Source organism: Dama dama, chromosome 31, assembly GCF_033118175.1.
Source record: "Dama dama isolate Ldn47 chromosome 31, ASM3311817v1, whole genome shotgun sequence".
In the NCBI taxonomy this organism is placed as follows: domain Eukaryota; kingdom Metazoa; phylum Chordata; class Mammalia; order Artiodactyla; family Cervidae; genus Dama; species Dama dama.
This window is the reverse complement of record NC_083711.1, coordinates 46,506,120-46,523,542: the sequence shown is the minus strand read 5'-3', so window position 1 is coordinate 46,523,542 and position 17,423 is coordinate 46,506,120. Positions and strand designations below refer to the sequence as shown.

The 17,423-nt window shown below is 42.7% G+C and overlaps 1 protein-coding gene across 1 annotated transcript; it reads left to right on the top strand.

Annotated features, from left to right (window-relative positions):
• Window positions 1–2,148: 2,148 nt before the first annotated feature.
• On the top strand, window positions 2,149–16,981 carry CPOX (coproporphyrinogen oxidase). Its single transcript, XM_061133948.1, has 7 exons — window positions 2,149–2,786; window positions 5,079–5,222; window positions 6,328–6,438; window positions 7,110–7,251; window positions 9,639–9,857; window positions 14,001–14,105; window positions 15,016–16,981. Exons 1-7 carry the CDS (start codon window positions 2,243–2,245, stop codon window positions 15,101–15,103), a joined length of 1,353 nt encoding a protein of 450 aa, XP_060989931.1. The 5' UTR covers window positions 2,149–2,242; the 3' UTR covers window positions 15,104–16,981.
• Window positions 16,982–17,423: the final 442 nt, after the last annotated feature.

Below are 17,423 nucleotides of genomic sequence, written 5' to 3'. Positions count from 1 at the left end.
ACCGCCTTAAGCTTCTTCAGCTCTGCTTCTCTTCCGCCAAAAGTCCTACCAGGCTTCCAGGTTTGGCTCGGTGCCCTCCTGGTGCTCACTCGGCCCCTATGTTCCCTGCAGTGGGTCACGTTATCCAGTAATAGTTATCTTTCTCTTCCTTTGCCAACTCAGCCTCCCAGCAAGTTATAATGTGGCTAAAACTTCCCCTAATGTAGTTTATCCACTTCTTAATCCAGGCATCTAACACTCATTGAATCTGCTAGGAAGTCAAGCACACTCACCCAGCCAAGAATGGTCTTTGTGTGAGAGCCACTGGATGCCGTTATCTATGGATGATAAAATATCTGCCTTGAACATCTGGTTTGACCTGTAGCCATGGAAGTGCCATTGCTACATCTAGCCACAAAGAAAAAAATGTAGAGACCACAACCAATGGCTTAATTATCTACTACTAGAAATTAAAATCATCTTGGAGATTTAAGGGACAAATTAGCCCATGACAGTCTTTCTTAAAGTTTTATTTTTATTTTTCTTTTGGCTTCATGGCCTGGCTCTAGGACCTTAGTTTCCCCCTGGAGATCCAACTAGGGCCCACAGCAGTGAAAGGGCGGCCTTTAACCACTGGACTGCCAGGGAAGTCCTTCCTTCTTACACTTACATGTCCAGACATAATGGAACTGTGGCATGGATACAAGAACAAAAAATAATCTATCAAATCTCTGTTAGCTTCTTTCCTTATTTCTCTAAAGTGAGTGAGTGTGAGTGTGTGTGTGTGTGTGTGTGTGTGTGTGTGTGTGTGTAGGGGGTAGGTGAATGTGTGTGTGTGTATGTGTAGGGGGTAGGTGAATGTGTGGTGTGTGTGTGTGTGTGTGTGTGTGTGTGTGTCTGTGTGTGCGTGTATAGGGGGTAGGCAAATGTTCTGCCTAGTTAACAGTTGTTCGAAGCGTGAAAAATACTTGGCAGGATCCTACAACTGTAGGACAAGTATTTTTAAATCTCTATTCCTTGATCACTCAAACACACCATGTCATGAGTTTTATGCTATTTTAGTACGGTTAGGTAGTTAGAATAGGAAAAAGGAGTCCAGAATGGCAGTGGCTAAAAGACAAGGAAGGAAAAAGCCCGCGAAAAGAAAACAAAGGAAGGTCTGAGGACGAGAGTGAGGACCTCAGGTAAAACAAACAGCACTCCTGCCTAGCCTAATTTACATAGGGCAGGCCCGAGGGGAGGAGAAAAAACATATAAAAAGAGGAGCCAAAATTGAGCTGGGGGCCTCTCTTTGGGTCTTTTGAGTCAGCAAACCCTCACAGCTTGAGGATGTCTTTTCCTTTACTATCTAAATAAAACTCAGGTGTAACGCAGAGCTGAAACACTAGTCCAACCCAGGGCTGTGACACTCGTCTGTCCAAGGGCCATAACGCTGGTCTGTCTGTCGCTTCAATTGTTTGTTGTGAGGAGACAGAACCCGAAGCAATTACACACACACACACCCCACCCCCGCAACAGGGCAATACTTTGCTTTTCTTATTTGTAAAATAATTGAGTGGGCACTGTCTAGACAAGGCCCGGGAAGATTTTAATTGCTAGACCTGTGCTATGTAGCTGATCCCAGAGATTCTTTTCCTAGAATTTTCTTATGAGCCCTTTAACTGTTACAGATTTTCTTACTCCCTTTAAAAACTAGTTCGTTGGTAAGGAGTTTCCCAGGCTCCCCCCCACAATCGTCCAAGCTCTGGAAGCCTTTGAGGACTAGAAGTGGGGACAAAGGGAAACACAAGAGTCAGAATTTGCAACTCGGTTTAAAAAATAAAAGTCGGGGCAGGGGTCTCTGGCCATATTTCTGCTCTGTTTAGCCCTCGGCGCGGCCAGCCCTATTTTGCCTTCTCCCTGTGATCGGTTGACCCGACAGAGGTTGTACGTGACTAGAAGGTCTCTCTTATCTCGGCCTTCGCTTTCCCTGCCCGCTCCTACCCGGCGCCCCAGCTCTCCTCCCATGGGACCCGCCCTTCTGGGGACGCTGGATTCTTTAATCTCGCCGGCGCGCCCCTGCAGGCGGCGATAGGAGCCGGGACTACAGATCCCGGCATCCCCCGCTTCCCGCCCGCCGCCGCCGCCGCCGCGGGCCGACCCGGTAGTATCTCTTCTCCAGCAAAGGTTCCCAGTACCGGCGCCACTTGCCACCTGGGATCTCGGGGGACTCAGGGGCCGGCCTGCGGGAGGCGGGCACTGCTCGCGGTGACAGCGCGAGAGCATGGCCGTGCACCTGCGCTGGCTGAGCGCGGGTCCCTGCTGGCGCGCGGTGCGGGGCGCTTGCGGGGAGCTGCACGCCTGCGGGGAGCTGCGCGCTTGGTCCCCGCGCTGCGCAGCCGGACGCCTGTGCCGCCCCCCCGGTACCGCTTGCCGCGAGCAGAGCCGCGGCCTGGGGTACGGCCCCCGGGTGGGAGGCGGCTCCCGGCTGAGGACTCCGCTAGCTGCGGGGCTGGCGGGGCTGGTGGGACTGGCCGCCGCCGCCTTCGGGCACGTGGAGCGGGCGGAGATGGTGCGCAAGAGCTCCGGGGCGCAGAGCGCATCGCCCGGCAGGCCCGAGGAGGAGGACGACGATGAGCTGGCCCGCCGCTGCCGCTGCTTCATGGCCCCGCCGGTGACCGACCTGCGCGAGCTGCGGAGGCGGCCGGACGACATGAAAAGCAAGATGGAGCTGCTGATACTGGAGACCCAGGCCCAGGTGTGCCAGGCGCTGGCACAGGTGGACGGGGGCGCCCGCTTTTCTGTGGACCGGTGGGAGAGGAAGGAAGGTGAGGAGGTCGGCCCCTAGCGGGAGGTGGAGATGGGGAAGAGAGGTCGGGCTTTAGTTTGCGGGGAGAAAATGACTCAGAATAAGGAATGGGAGTAGAGAAGGGGTACCTACATAGCGGCTGCCAGGTTAAAAGGTTCACCTTTGAAACGGTTCACGCTGACAGGGCCGTCAGCCCTCAGCTTGCAAGTGTGGACCCAGACCTGCTGTCACTCCAGTCCTGGACCTTTCAAAACTCTTTTGCAATTTTATATGGCATTCTTCAAAGAAGTCTTAAGGTCAGTTTTCACGCACAGGCAAGGATGCCCAAGGTTGTAATCGAGCATAGATTTGTCTCTACATTTCACCTCTCCCTCCGGGTTCTTTTACCCATTTTCCGTCTCTGGAGATGGAAAAAGAAAGTGTGTTCCTTACTGTCAGCTAGACTCCTCCCGCTGAGGGTGTTTGCCCTTGTGTCTTTTCCCCAGGTTTCGCAAGAAATGGCTTGTAGTTCAGCCAAGTGCACCCATCATATTTCCTGCTAGAAGAATCTTTACTTCCGTTGGCAAAATACTTGAGTATTAAAACCCAGTTCTTATGGAGTCGTATATTCATGTTATTACCTATACAGTGAAACCCTGTATCTTGGTCATTAACTTAAAGGATTTTTGATCCTTCTTACCTGGGAACACTACAGCAACTTATCCGCTGGTTTGGGATGGTGATATTGACGCATTGATTTAAAGTGAAACTAAATCTGGTTTTCTTAGTGTTTTCCATCTTGTAGCTTTTTTTTTAAGCCTTTTTTTTTTTTCCTCCTGGCCTTGCCTCGTGGCTTGTGGGGACCTTAGTTCCCTGATTGGGGACTGAACCTTGGCCCTCAGCAGTTACGGCTCAGAGTCCTAACCACTGGACTGCCAGGGAATTCCGTATCTTGTAATGTTTTTAAGTGAAGACTGTTGATTCAGGAGACAACCTGGACTGGCTGTGTGACCTTCCAAAGTTACTTTTTGTGCCTCTGTTTCCTCATCTATGAAATGAAATTATATATCGGGGGTATTGTAAGGATAAAATAACATGAATATATATGAACTGCTGCAGATACTGCTTGATGCTTAGAAGGCACTGAGACAGATTGTTTGGGCCATTTGCTAGTTCTGTGTTTCTGAAGACGGTGTTTTGCTTTCTGGGCCTCAGTTTTCTCATTTGAAATATACAAGGGTTGTTGTACTGGATCCCATCCAGCTCTAAAAATTCTTAGAAATAAAACAAGCCAAACATGAAACTTCAGGAAACAATTCATTCTAGTGTCCTAAAAAACAAACATACCAGCTACTGGGAGTAAAGCTCATATTGACTCTTTGCAACCCCATGGACTGTAGCCCTCCAGACTCCTCTGCCCAAGGAATTCTCCAGGCAAGAATATTGGAGTGGTTGCCATTTCCTTCTCCAGGGGATCTTCCCCACAAAGGGATTGAACCCGCTTCTCTTACATTTGCTGCATTGGCAGGTGGGTTCTTTACCACTAGCACCACCTGAGAAGCCTTAAAGGTCATATACCTAAATGCTAATGTGTGTCTCAGTTTAAGCCTCTGAATCCCTTAAGCGTTCAAATATCTACTGTTTTTTAATTACCTGTAAGCAAAATTAAAAGGCAAACAGCACACTGAGAGAAAAACAATTGAAACAATATGGAACTCTTAAATTTGGTATAATATATTCTTCAAATATATTCATTCCAGTTTTTAATCTTAGTTTTCTCACATACCATAACAAATAGATGCTGTTCTGAATGGTCTTATTTGAAGGGAAACTATTTCAGTGATTTATTTTAGAGGATGATGTAAGGATGTAGGGGCTTCCCAAGTGTCTCAGTGGTAAAGAATCTATGTGCTAATGCAGGAGATGTGGATTCCAAGCCTGGGTCGGGAAAATCCCCTAGAAAAGGAAATGGCAACTCACTCCAGTATTCTTGCCTGGAAAGTCCCATGAACAGAGAAGCCTAGCGGGCTACAGTCCATGGGGTTGCAAAGAGTCAGACAGGACTTAGCAACTAAACAACAACAAACAATGACAGAAGAAATGGTGATGTGAAGAGTTAAAATATTTGCTTATAGTCAGTAGCAAATATCATAGAGCTAAGCTGGTTATCTAATTTTATTGTACTTAACAATTATAAATATATTGATATTATGGAAGATTTGGAAAGTAGAGAAGGAAAATAACTCCTAATCCCACCATCTTCTTGCAGCAGTAGTTTTCAGCTTTGCACATACCCTTACATTCTCTCTTCATTTTACATTTCTGTTCACAGGAGGTGGTGGCATCAGCTGTGTACTTCAAGATGGGCATGTTTTTGAAAAGGCTGGGGTTAGCATTTCTGTCGTTCATGGAAATCTTTCTGAGGAAGCGGCAAAACAAATGAGAAGCAGAGGAAAACTGCTGAAGGCGAAAGATGGTAAATCAGACAATCTCAGTTCAGTTCAGTTCAGTCGCTGAGTTGTGTCTGACTCTTCGCGACCTCGTGGACCACAGCACGCCAGGCCTCCCTGTCCATCACCAACTCCCAGAGTTTACTCAAACTCATGTCCATTGAGTCAGTGATGCCATCCAACCATCTCATCCTCTGTTGTCCCCTTCTCCTCCTGCCCTCAATCTTTCCCGGCATCAGGGTCTTTTCAAATGAGTCAGCTCTTTGCATCAGGTGGCCAAAGTATTGGAGTTTCATCTTCAACATCAGTCCTTCCAATGAACACCCAGGACTGATCTCCTTTAGGATGGACTGGTTGGATCTCCTTGCAGTCCCAGGGACTCTCAAGAGTTTTCTCCAACACCACAGTTCAAAAGCATCAATTCTTCGGCGCTCAGCTTTCTTTATAGTCCAACTCTCACATCCATACATGACTACTGAAAAAACCATAGCCTTGACGAGACGGACGTTTGTTGGCAAAGTAATGTCTCTGCTTTTTAATATGCAGACAATCTCAGTAGCCTTTAATAGTTCCTGCAAACATTTTCTCCCCATAAGTTTTATTTGTAAAATTAACATTACTTCTGTAAAATTCCATTCGGGTGCATATACCAGATGAGCCTGTTCACAGTTACTTTTTTTTTTATGACAACCCACTCCAGTATTCTTGCTTGAAGAATTCCATTGACAGAGGAACCTTGCAGGCAACAGTCCATGGGGTCACAAAGAGTTGGACATGACTGATCAACTAGGCACACACACAAACATATGTAGCTATATATATATATATACACACACACATTTGCACATAGGCACATGTGCTAAAATGTTAACAGTTGTTTGTTTGTCTTTTGACCTTGAGGTATGTGGGATCTTAGTTCCCTGACCAGGGATTGAACTGCCGGCTTTCGGCAGTCAGAGCGAGGAGTCCTAAGCTCTGGACCACCTGGGGATTCCTCACAATTATTTTTTAAAAATTATGTTTGAAGAGAGAAATTAAAAAACAACCTTTGAAAATTGATGCAGAAACCGTGTTGGAATTAATTTGTATCAAGCCAGGTATTCAAGTGCAGTTCTCTGTATGCCTTTCCAGGTAAATTGCCGTTTTCTGCCATGGGTGTGAGCTCTGTCATTCACCCCAAGAATCCTCATGCTCCTACTATCCACTTCAACTACAGATACTTTGAGGTGGAAGAAGCTGATGGTAAGCGTCTCAAGCTGTGGAAAGTATTATTGTGCAAAATGAGTGTTTTAAAACGGGTTACTAGGCATAACATCTAAAGTCAAGAAAAAGTAAGTACAGTCTTAATTGTTTCAGGAGGCACGGGAAGGCTTACTCCTTGGCTGGTGCAGTGGATTATATACCCTAGACACGAAAAGTGAAAGCGGTGTTGGCTGGACTCTGATGTCCCCATATTTCCTCCAACACACAAGGAATGGTGTAATGAACCTGAACTAAAAGTGCACATAGGGTTCTTTGCAAATACTAATTTATTACAAGCAAAGGGAAACCTCACGTGCAGTGTTAAGTTGCCACTGAGAACTTGCTTTTGGAAATTATTTTCCACATGCGTAGCTTTGCTGGTCCTCAGTGCATTATCAGTGGCTTTAAGATGGGGTACAGTCCGGCTCTGTGGCGCAGTGGATAGCGCATTGGACTTCTAAGATGGGGTACAGTTGATCATGCCTCATGATGTAAATATAGTTCCAGCCTACGTGTGTGCCATTAGTTGGGCTGACTGTTAGCCTGTCCAAGCTCCCGAGCAGTGCATGCCACTGCTGTGCGTGTCTCTGCAGGTGATGGCATTTAAAGCAATGTATCTGACTTTTCCTTTTGATCAGCATCCACTTGAATCACGTGTCTTGATTTGGTAGGTAACACGCTGTGGTGGTTTGGCGGTGGATGTGACCTTACCCCAACATACTTGAACCAAGAGGATGCAGTCCATTTTCACAGGACTCTCAAAGAGGCGTGTGACCAGCATGGTCCAGATCTCTATCCCAAATTTAAAAAGTGGTAGGTAAAATTATTGAACTTCTCATGATCCCTACATGTTTCCACTTCCTTCTATAGCTCCTGAAGGCACTACTGTGTCACTACATACCTTTCGCAGCTTATGAAGGTTGAGCTGTTTTCTTTGCCCAGCAGACGTGAGATACCAGTTTTACATGGTTTGAACGTTAAACCAGATGATTAGTATATAAACTTGAAGGTGATCTATGCCTGAGAATCAGAGGCTTTTTAATCCTAAGGTGGGCTACAGTAAGTCCCCTGCAAATAAACAAGTTCCATTCCAAGAGTGCATTCATAAGTCCAGTTTGTTCATAAGTCCAACAAAGTTAGCCTAGGTACCCAGGTAATCCAATCAGTCATATAGTATTGTACTGGAATAGATTTATAATGCTTTTCACACAAATAATACATAAATAGACAAACACAGACAGGAAATAAAACATTTTTAATCTTGCAGTACAGTACCTTGAAAAGTACAGTGGAGTACCAGCTACAGACTGCCGTTTTTATGCTTGCTTCTGAGCATCCTGGGCTTGGGATAAGGATACTGTACACTTGTAGTACCTTACTGTGAAGTGCACGGAAGCACGTGTACTTGCAGAGGATGCGTGCGTGTGGCAGTGTACACCAGACATGTGAACTAGCTTAGGAGGTTGGACATGCGCAACTGTAGAGTCTGAAAATTTGCAACTTGAAGGTTCGTACGTAAGGGACTTGCTGTGTTAAATCCTCACCCTACATGAGGACTATCATCGTTGTTGCCATAGAAATGTGTTAGCGCATGGGAAGAGTTGGAGAACCATCAGGAGAGGTGCAGATGTACTGAGATCGGGTACAAGGAGAACACTGGGATTGGAAACTTTGTGAAAGAAACTCTAATGGTGAAAAAAAGAGTTCCCCAGGGTATTTGATAGGTATGAAATGGAATCTCTGCATGAGTTATCTGGAATAAGAATAATGTACTCATCACTGCTTAGAACTAAATGCCATTCTAGCAAAAGGAGGAACAGAAAGGGTTTGGGGTGGGTTGTTTTTTGCTTTGTTTTTAGTGCTAATATTTGTTGAATCTTGCTGTTATTTATGTAAGAATGTGGAGTGCAGTTTTAAAATCCTCAGAAAAGATAACACATTTACATAATCTCTTTTTGATTTGACATTACCACTGAGCACTGCACAGCCGTGGACACAGAGGTGTGAGAATTGGTTTTTTGTTACATATTAGCTTCCTTCCAGCAGGAGGATGGGGTATTCTCTTTTTTTTTTTGGATTCCTTTTATCCCTGTTGCTGGAGAACTTTATCTGAGTCGTATTAAGAAAATATCTTGGATGCAGGCTAGTTAAAAAGTTTTTAGTGTATTTAGTTAAATCTCTTAATTTCATAATCCCATGAAGAGAGATGTGGAAATAATATGATTTCACTAAAGCTGGCTTTACAGCCTTGCTCAGGCTGTTCTTTAACTCTGTTAATAAAATGTATGTGTGAAAAAAAGTCAAGAAGTTGCAGTCAAGGGGAATTAAACCAGTGCATCAGTTCTAGAGATTTGTGTCTTCTGCCCACCGCCCCCCCCCCCCCTTTTTTTAAAAATTTTAAACTATTAAGACTATTTTCACAATAACCTTTTCAATAGTTTTTAGTTTTTGTTTGTACAATTTTTCCTGTCTACAAACCCTGATTATTATCGAGATAATGGAAGGAAGTCAACTATTTCCACGAAGCCAACTGTACCACAGATTTAGCAATTAAGAAGTGACTTAGGAAATGTGCTCTAGTAGGCACAGATGGGGAAGACTCTAGAACAAATTGATAGTCTCATGTGCCAGCTCACAAGGGCAACCTTTAACGTTCTGAGGACTCTTATCCTCTGAACATTTCTTTCCACCAACCCTCCCCTGAGTCACGCGTGCTGTAGAGTCATCACGTTTTACTGCTGAGAGAGACCTTAGAGGTAATTTACTGTACCTTCCTTTGGTGAATAAGAACTGATTCAGGCAGCTTCGGGGTTAGCACCTGGTCATGGACTTGGTTGGCGTCATTGTTGGTGGAGGGTTCCTGCTTCCTGCGAAAGGAGCAATTCTACCGAGGGCAGCAACATCACTTGTTTTAAGAAACACGAGTGTTAAGGGTGGACTCTTTGTTTTTCTTTTCAGTAACAGTCTTACAATGCCACATTAGATAGACATGTATTCACTTGCCTACTTGATTTGTAGGTAAAAGCGTAAGCATTTTCTACATTGGTAATAACTGCAGGAAATCTAAAACTCTAGTTTCATTTCAGATGTGGACAAAAAGAAAGGGCACTGTGCTGGCGTTAGTCAGGGATGGAGCTGGACTGCTCGCGCTGATTTTCACGTCCGTCTCTCTTTCCTTCTGTGGTCTTGCTGTTTTCCAGGTGTGACGATTACTTTTTCATAGCCCACCGTGGGGAGCGGAGGGGCATCGGGGGTATCTTTTTTGATGACCTCGACTCTCCATCCAAGGAGGAGGTGTTTCGCTTTGTGCAGAGCTGTACCCAGGCCATCATTCCTTCTTATGTCCCCCTCGTGAAGAGGCACTGTAACGACGCCTTCACTCCCCAGGAGAAGCTGTGGCAACAGCTCCGAAGAGGACGGTGAGTGAGCGACAGGAGCACGGACCCTCTCGTGTCAGGAGAGGTGGAGGGGTGGGGTGGAGCAACTGCAGCAATAGGGGGTGATGGTCATCTTGGGCAGTGCTTTGTCAGAGCTGTGTTAATGCTCACCCTGATTTCTTTTCATCACTAGATAAATAACAAAGTGACTTATAAAAACCCTGTGAAATAGTATTATAAAAAGAGCAAAGTCTGTTTAATCTGTCTGTACATTAGAGACTCATATTAGGCTCATGGTAAGTACCTGTTGAATTTAATTCGGCTGATTTCTTTTAGTTTGTCTTTGAGCAATACCTTCCAACCTTCTGCCAACGTAGGAGAATCATTTAATGTTTTTGCTGCTTTGTAAATTTTGAATCATACCTTTTTTGGTTTAACTTCAGGTTTCCATGGAAGTCATTATAATGAGAATGATTGTTTTAGAAATTGTTCGTTATGGAACTGTAATGATATTTGTTTGTTATGGAACTGTTCATATGTGCTGGCCAGTAGGTTAGGCAGTTTGCATCTAATTTTCTTCACAAACCTGTGGAATTGGTATAACTATTCATCGTTTTACAGATGATAAAACTTAGTCTCAGCGAAGTAAGTCCCTTGCCCAAGTTTACACAGCTGGTAAAGCAAAGACCGCAGATGTGGAACCAGGTCACTGAGGCTTCAAAACCTGCAGACCTTCTCCAGGGGAACGGTTAAGCAGTTAGTGATTTCCAGCCACGATGCCCACCTTGGCCCCCCTGCTTTGTGCGTTGAGTTGGTGAGCTCAGTTGGATGATCCGCAGGAGGGCATCTTCAGCCGGGGTGTGATTGTGAATCTGCTGCAGGTTAGCACTCTAACTCACGGTGGTTTCTCAGTCCCGGCTTAATTGCATGTGTCCTACTGGTCCATGCCTCCAAAAATGGATTTCCTCACTTACATTAATTCTGTCTTGGGCATATGAAGCTTTGGGAACTTAAGGAGATAAAGCTAATGCCCTGAAAACTTCACCTAGATACTGTCCCAAGTCTAAAGATAAATGTTTGTTGTTTACTCTTGCTTAGAACTGCCTGTGCCTACCTGCTCCCCATGTATAAAACTTGGGAAAATGAGAATTGTGTTCTCGTCAAACATTTATTAAACAGGGGCATTTTTTTTTTAGGACGGGTGTGTTTTTGGTCCTATGATTTCCCAGATACACCCTTACTCCTCCTCCCCTTTCTCTTGACATTTATTTTATGTCCCCATGGCTAGGGCCCATGCTGGGCAGAGATGTTCACAGTTTAGTGGGGAAGACCATCCCAAGAGGGTAGATTAAAACTCTGGAAAAATTTTTTTAAAAAAAGCAAAACAAAAGTAAAACAAAACAACAAAAAAAGAGAAACTAAAAATTAATAAATAATTAAACCGAACTCTGTGGAAAGTGCAGTGTTCTAGTTTTACATGAGATTTCTTAATGCAAAGCCAGCAGGGTTTGTGACTACTCATCAGGTGAAGCCTTTAAAACTTTTTGGACATAGGAACAATGTCTTATTCTATTTGTTTTATTATTGTTATTAATTGACAACGTATTTTGAGAGTCCCATCTATGTGTATCATCGCATGTCGTGTTTTTTGAATTTGGCAGAAGTGCAGGGTGTTAGGTTAATTTTCGGTGGTGTGGTAGGTGACTGTACTCGCAAAGAGAGACCCCTTCTACCTCTGGGCCTTAAAGTGGCAGTCAACTCTGGGACTTAGGATAACCCCAGCTCTTTTGTGCGGTTATGAGCCCTGACGTCACTTTCTTACATGGCATTCATAACCCATTATCTGTATTACTTTTCCCCACTTCCTGTCGCCCCAAATACAACTTTCTCCTGTGGTGGTCAGGCTGCTTATCTTTTGACTTTACCGACTCTTCTTTGGCAATCTCATTCGGTCTTGTGGTGGAACGCTGGTAAAGCCCGGCCTGCCAATGCAGGAGACGCGGGTTGGATCCCTAGGTCGGGAAGATCCCCTGGAGGAGGAAGTGGAAACCCACTGCATTATTCTTGTCTGGGAAGTCCCATGGACAGAGAAGTCTGGCAGGCTGCAGTCCACGGGGTCGCAAAGAGCTAGACACGACTGAGCACACGTGCTTGGCCTGTGACTTCTGTGGTCTCCCCAGACCTTGGACCTCCAGACTTGGGAGGTGCTTTTCTAGTTTCTTTTTCAGAGAAACTAAGTGTCTGTAACTTGTTTTGTTGTACTTTTGGGACAGGGAAGCAGGATACAATGTAGAGATCAGTTAAATTGAAGGGAATGGCTGAGGTTCATAGTTTACAGATATCTCGGAAAGGATAAATGTATGAAAAGGATTGGAAAGATCAGGTCTAAGCAAAACCTGGTGAAAGTCAGGCTAGTACACAGGAAGGGACATTGTTCACTCAAACAGGAAGGCAGCACAAGGATTCGCTCATGAGCACAAGAGGCTCATTTGGGAGCTCCTTACAAGGGTCTCTGAACAAGACATTAGTACAAATAGAGAATCACAGCCATTCCTTAAGTATCACATTTCAGAAAGATAACATCAGGGGTGAGAAAGGGATTTGAGAGACTGATTTTTTTTTTCTGTGGTCTTAGGAAGAAGTTAAGAAGATTCACTTAAGTTATCTTTTGAAACAGACTAAAGAAGGTATCGGAGAAGGCAATGGCACCCCACTCCAGTACTCTTGCCTGGAAAACCCCATGGACGGAGGAGCCTGGTAGGCTGCAGTCCATGGGGTCGCAAAGAGTCTGACATGACTGAGTGACTTCACTTTCACGTTTCACTTTTATGCATTGGAGAAGGAAATGGCAACCCACTCCAGTGTTCTTGCCTGGAGAATCCCAGGGATGGGGTCTCACAGAGTCGGACATGACTGAAGTGACTTAGCAGCAGCAGCAAAGAAAGTATTAGTTATTAGTGCACAAAACTCAATCAGTGATAAATGATGAGAAGTAGAAAGGGGTCCATGAATGTAATTTATGTAAATTTTCTCAGAGCCATTGGCAAGTTTCCACAGTGAAGGGTGCTTTCTAAAAATTGAAGCACTGTCAGAATCTAGAGAATATTTTTTTTTTTTAAAGTTGTGATTAAATTACAGTAACCAGTGCATTAATGATAATAATATCTGAGGGAAATTTGGACCAAGAGAGTAGTTTTTGAAGGAGTTGAGAAATGATTTGAAGGGGGAACTGTTTATTGAAATTTTCAGCTTTATGAGTCATGTTCAATTCTTTGGGCTAGTAGAAATGATCTTTTTGAAATATCTCCAAGAAGTTGGAGAGAAAAAACCCTTTTATTTATTTATTTATTTTGAAAAAAACCCTTTTAGAAAGAATCTTTTGATGTTAAAGGAAATCACAGAGTTTTAAGCCAGACAGAGTTTAGTTTTGACTCTGTGGCAGTTAATGGAAGATTTATACCCTGAACCACGTTTTAGGTGATGTTAAGGATATTCTTCTAAGAAAATAAAGCTAATCACCACAATGCAAATCACTACTACCTTTCATTATGACTTTTGTCATCAATCTGCAGCAAGACAGAATTGTATGACTGCTTATTAATGCTGTAAACTACTTTAAGGAAGGGAAGTATCTGGGATATGTTGGTAACTATAGATAGAGTTCTGTTAACTGTTCTTGGCTTTTCAGTTACAAGAACTTTACACTGTCTTAGTTCGTGTGAGTTATTAGCAGTGGAATGAAGTCTTCAACTCAAACATCTCAGACTCTAGGGGAGGCCCAGAGAGAGCTGCTCTATCCTGATAACGGGTGCCGTTCGCTCTTCTTAATTGTTTTTGTGGCTTCAAGTTCTTAGCTTTGTGTTGATCCTGTTTATTTATTGGAAAACATAACCTTATTGTTCTGTAGCTGCTCTGTGCTGGGCCTGAATCTATATCCTCTTGTTTGCTGGATAGAATACCCTTTTCTTTACGCCTGTCCGGATGGAGAAAAGTCAGCTGATGAGATTGGTGTTTCCTGTGCCAGTTACAGCTGATGGGTTGGTGGGGGGGCGGGTGGGAAGTTGCCCACCAACCCCCACACCGCCCCCCCCCCCCAACACATCTCCCCCCATGAAGTACTTATTATGGACTAATTGTAAGACTTTACTCACCAGCTCTTAATCTTATTTGATATCTTCATCTCAGGTATGTAGAATTTAACCTGTTGTATGATCGCGGTACAAAGTTTGGCCTCTTCACTCCAGGATCCAGGATCGAAAGCATCTTGATGTCTTTACCTCTCACTGCCCGGTAAGAATAACTCATGAGAATGATAGTTATTCCCCACCCCGCGCCCCAGTCCTCTGACCCCTACAAAGCCTGAACATTGATACCACAAATAGCTTTCCTAAAGACTTCATTGGTTTTGACTTTGCTGTCTTTATAAGAAAATTACAGGCAAAAAAGGAACAGGCAACAGACGGCAATATGTATGTGACCCCAAGAGCCCAAGATATTTATTATTCAACCCTTTACAGGGAAAGTTTGCTAAGTCGTGTCCGACTCTTTGCAACCCCATAGACTGTAGCCTGCCAGGCTCCTCTGTCCATGGGATTTCCCAGGCAAGAATACTGGAGTAGGTTGCCATTTCCTTCTTCAGGGGATCTTCCCGATCCAGGGATTGAACCTGTGTCTTCTACCATCACTGAAGCCCAAAGTTTGCCAGCCCCCAATCTAAACCGGTGTTTACCAGACTTCATACTACAGTTTAGCCATTTTCACCATTGTCTATATATTTGTATATTATTTGCTTAAATTTTATACTCATTTTTTTCAGAGAGAAAATTAAAGGCAAACCAACATTTTTGTCATAAATAGAAATGAACACATTAAAATAAAAGCAAAAGTACTAAGCTGAAAAAAAAAAAAGTTTGCCCATGGATCATCTGAGGTTCTATACTTTACAAAACCCTCGATTGTAGTAAAAGTGTGTTTTGGCTCTGGAATATTCATATTCATTCATAGACTATGCTCCAGGAATTATTAAAAAACTTTATTTCTTTAGCAGCAAATATTTTTTGAAAGCTTAGTGGAGACAAAGGGTGATAGGACTTTTTATTACCCTTAGAATTTTGTTTAGTTTAGATAAAGAGGTGTGTATGTTGTTCATTTATTTTTTATTGTTACTACATGTTTTTGCTTCTGTTTTAAACCTCCATAGATGGGAGTACATGCATTCACCCTCAGAGAACTCCAAAGAAGCTGAAATTCTAGAAGTTTTGCGCCACCCAAGGGACTGGGTACCTTGATGCAGACAGAGCAGCCTTCCTGGGGCCTGGGGGATCTCAGCACCCCTCTTGTTCCACTGGCCAACACCACCCCCATGTGGCACTTGGTCACCTGTGTCTTAGAGCTCCGGTCTTCTTTCTCTACCCTGGAGTCCGCCTCCTTGACAGGTGGTGAAATGTGTTTTAAGTACCAGAAGCTTCCACCAGATGCTGTTGGTGATGGGTGGTGAGGTGGCAGCTTGTCAACTGGTTGATGTAAAAACTCATTTGTACCTTAGAATCATTTTATATGACAAGTTTACAAACAACAATGTTGTATTTCTGAGAATTGGTTAAGGGGATCTAACTCTTATAATTTGTTTCAGGAAACCTCTCATGTTACTTTTACTTCATGTATTTTTTAAAGATTTAGTTTCTGCCACAGAAATCTGTTTTGGGATAAATTTTATTTTCGTTAATTCAATAAGATTTAGAATGGTAATTTTAGAAAGCTGCTGGAAATGAAGGTAAAAATTTTACTTTGTCATTGCTGAAGTTTCTTAGATCATAATCTTTATATCTTTAGAGACCATAATTTGGTAAAATATTCATTTTTATAATGATAGATATTTAGAAACACTGGAAATTTCCTTAATCTCTACATGTGTTACAATTCAGTGATTACCTACAGTTAACTGTAAAGTGACATCACTGTTATTTAAACAAGAGATATTGAAGTGACAGTTTTGATTTTTGTCAATGTTGAAAGTCTACGCACTTTTCAGCGTGAAAGCTTATATCCTTGAATTCTGATATTTGCACACTTCTATTCCAGACACTTCTATACAGAGGTTTAGGCTAAGAACAATCTGGGGGATGTTGTGAATTTAGGGAATGTTTCTCATTTAGGAAGTGAGAAACATTTTCCTTCTCTAATTAGAGCAGGCTTAACTAATGTAAGAAGCATGTAGGCATTTTATAAACATTTCTTAGAAGGTGGACTAATTGAAATCACCTTCTTTTTAAATTAGATTCTGAAAGTCTTACTTTTGCACCTAGGAGAAAATCACAACAGAGTTTCTGAAACTTCTTTGTTCAAATAATAATATGAATGTATTTTATTCATAATGTAGTTTATAAGGAATGGTATCTTCCTACACATTATTAAGCATTATTTTGGAATTGAATGTATGGTTGTGTGTGACTCTTCAGAGCTTGAAGATGTGTGACTTCTTCAGTTCTCTTCCCACAAGTATGCTGATAAATTTTGTTAAGAAGTATAACTAAGGAAGGTTTCTATTTTTCATTTTTTCTAGGATAGTTGATTTAGGAAAGATGAATATTTCTTGGTACTAAAACCATAATTCCTCATTCCTGAATATTTTAGCCAAGAAAAATGTAAGTTTTGTACTTGAGTTTTCATAGCAGCTTTATTCTCAATAGCCATTTGGAAATAACAGAAATACCCATCAGCAGGTAAATGGATAACCAGGTTATAAGATACCCTTATGTTAAAATACAACTCCACAATGACAGGAAACGTCTGCTGATAAATGCAGCAACGTGGGTGAATATCAGAAAATGGCTATACTAAGTAAAAGAAACCAGACATAAAAGAACACACTCTCTGTATGACTGCATTACATGAAAACCTAGAAAAGTCAAAACTCTTAACAAGAGAAGGCATGTCAGTGATTGCCAGGGGCTGGGTAGGGCAATTCACTGTGAAAGGGAACAAAAGAATGTTTTGAAGTGATGCAGATATTCTGTGCATTGGTGTACTGATTGTGGCGCTGATACCAGACTGTATACATTTATCAGAGCTCATTGAGCTGGACACTTAAAATCATGGAATTTTATTTTGCTTATGACTTATAATTCAATAAAGTTGGACAAATGAAAAAAATATATTATTAGGCATATAGGAGCAAATGTTCAGTATACTTCAGTTTGCCTTTTACAACAAAAAGTCCCTATCATATACACCTGCCAACCTTGTGTTTGGGATTATTGGGGTCTGGGCATTGGACTAAGATAAATTTCATAAATTTTTGGTACATGTCAGTTTTTTATACTCTTCAGTAATCATGTCTTTTTCTTATAGATGAGACTATAGGGGAAAAAAATAGCAGAATTGCATAACTATTGGGAAATCATTCTGCTGTTATTCAGAGTGAATTTTTGTTTCAAATGTGTATTGATAGAGCCTGCTAGAGGCCCAGGGTACACTTCTCAATACCTTGGACACCTAACTGCTGCTGTCTTACACATTATGTTGATGGTCATAAAGGGTGGAAATTTGGGGGAGGGATATAAATGCTTTGGAGCAAATTTCTAACCTCTACTTCATGACTGTACTCTG

What these genes read in the sequence shown, in the direction of transcription:
- CPOX (XM_061133948.1), top strand. Translation starts at nt 2,243, where the DNA reads ATGGCCGTGCACCTGCGCTGGCTGAGCGCGGGTCCCTGCTGGCGCGCG. An exon ending in ACTGCTGAAGGCGAAAGATG is followed by an intron (nt 5,223 to 6,327) that starts GTAAATCAGACA and finishes ATGCCTTTCCAG; the next exon opens with GTAAATTGCCGTTTTCTGCC. An exon ending in TATCCCAAATTTAAAAAGTG is followed by an intron (nt 7,252 to 9,638) that starts GTAGGTAAAATT and finishes GCTGTTTTCCAG; the next exon opens with GTGTGACGATTACTTTTTCA.